The following is a 1,593-nucleotide window of genomic DNA, read 5'->3' as shown; positions in this document are numbered from 1 at the left end:
GCACTCCAGTCTCAGCGATAGGGTAAGACCCTGTCTTAAAAAAAAAAAACAATAAAAAAACTTTGGAAGTAAAAGACAGCCTAGAGTAGGGATGACAACTCTTCTACCACAGGACTGCTATGAAGGTTAAATAAAACAACACCCTAGAACAACGCAGGGTAGGCTTAACAAAGAGTTGCTGCTACTAAATGGGTACTCTCTTTGCAGGGAAGATCCTCAAGAGAGAAGTCTCACTCTAATGCACCTGCCCCGGTGGGTACCAGATGGTACTGGGGAAGGAAGCTGCAGCTGCAATTGTGTAGGGAGCAAAGCCCCAAACCCACAGGGCAGGGTGAAGTGCAAGAGAATTAAAACCAACAAATGGGTTGGGAGCTGGGAATAAGGAAGTGAACAGGAGAGCGGATCCTCAGGAAAAAACTCATGGGCTACACCATAGGCAGAGGGCCAAAGGGAAGGGTAGAAATGAAACGTCATTCACATACAGAGGAAAATGGCCTCTCTGGTGAGTGTCTGTGGCATGGAGGTGCGGACCAGAACAGGATGATGAAGTGGTCCAAATACCTGGCTCTGAAGGCTTGTCTACATCCCCATTGACACAAGGCCTGTGGCTGGCCGAGGTATGAGGGTCGGTGGTGGGCTGGAGGAGCAGGTTGCTAAAGGTGGGGGCCAGTCGGAAGCAGCGCTTAGTCTGGAACATCTGGGTGGACATGGCTTGTAGATTGCTGGCAATGCTAGCCTCACTGGGGCCCAGTGGGCCATTGAGGGAATCGGGAGCCTCTGATCTGCCCTGAGGGGGCTCCAGGGTTGGTGACCGTGTCCCCTCCTCTTCCTCCATATCTTCCAAGTCTGATCGGGACTCCTGGCTATTCATCTCCGAGTCTGTTTCAGCATCAAAGGCTGTTCCCCCACCTTCAAGACTCTTGTCAGAGCCACTGTCTGAGCCCTCACTGGCCCGGGCTGAGTCATGGCTTGAGTCCGATTCAAAGCCTTCACTCAGGTCACTGTCATCGCCAGCTTTGGGTGGGTGGCGGCGACGGCGGAGGCAGGAGAGGCGGGAGAACTTACGGCTCTTTCTGCCCTCACCCACTTGGGGTACTATAGGAGGAGGCTCAGGATCTGGCTCCTCCTCTTTCTCCAGAGGTTCCTTGGACTCTGGCTCATCTGCGGAAAGAGGAAGGTCAGGTGGAGCCCAAGGAACAGGTAGAGCCTGGATGCTGGAATGTGCTCTCCAACACCACTTCCCCCCAAGTCTGTGTTCCTTTCCTTCATCCCCATGCCCCACACCAATCTTTCCATAGTGATGATCTCCCCCATTCTCCCACCTGTGCCATCACTCTGGAATGCCGGGACAGGATTCTCGCCCTCTTCCAGCTCAGCTTGCAGCCGTATGTTGACATGATTGACGAGGTGGGAGAAGAGGGCCAGGGTGAAGGCAATGGCTGCACTGTACTGCTTGGATCCTGAAGTTAGGAAAGCCAGGCATTAGGGGCCTAGGGCCCTGATGGGGAGTAGGCACCATTAATTCCAACTACATCTCATTTGTTCTCAACTCTTCCAAGGATCCAACTACTCATCAAAGATTTTTTTTTTTTT

The 1,593-nt window shown here is 52.7% G+C and overlaps 1 protein-coding gene across 1 annotated transcript; it reads right to left on the bottom strand.

Annotated features, from left to right (window-relative positions):
* Positions 1 to 561: 561 nt before the first annotated feature.
* Positions 562 to 1,460, bottom strand: LOC112617870 (protein SMG5-like; the record flags this gene model as incomplete). Its single annotated transcript, XM_025374524.1, has 2 exons — positions 562 to 1,161; positions 1,323 to 1,460. Coding segments are annotated over 2 exons (738 nt in total), but the record flags the coding sequence as incomplete, so codon positions are not given.
* Between the last annotated feature and the right edge of the window lie 133 nt (positions 1,461 to 1,593).

Source organism: Theropithecus gelada, unplaced genomic scaffold (genome assembly GCF_003255815.1).
Source record: "Theropithecus gelada isolate Dixy unplaced genomic scaffold, Tgel_1.0 HiC_scaffold_5401, whole genome shotgun sequence".
In the NCBI taxonomy this organism is placed as follows: domain Eukaryota; kingdom Metazoa; phylum Chordata; class Mammalia; order Primates; family Cercopithecidae; genus Theropithecus; species Theropithecus gelada.
The sequence above is the reverse complement of the archived record's forward strand: the minus strand, read 5'-3'. Positions and strand labels throughout refer to the sequence as shown.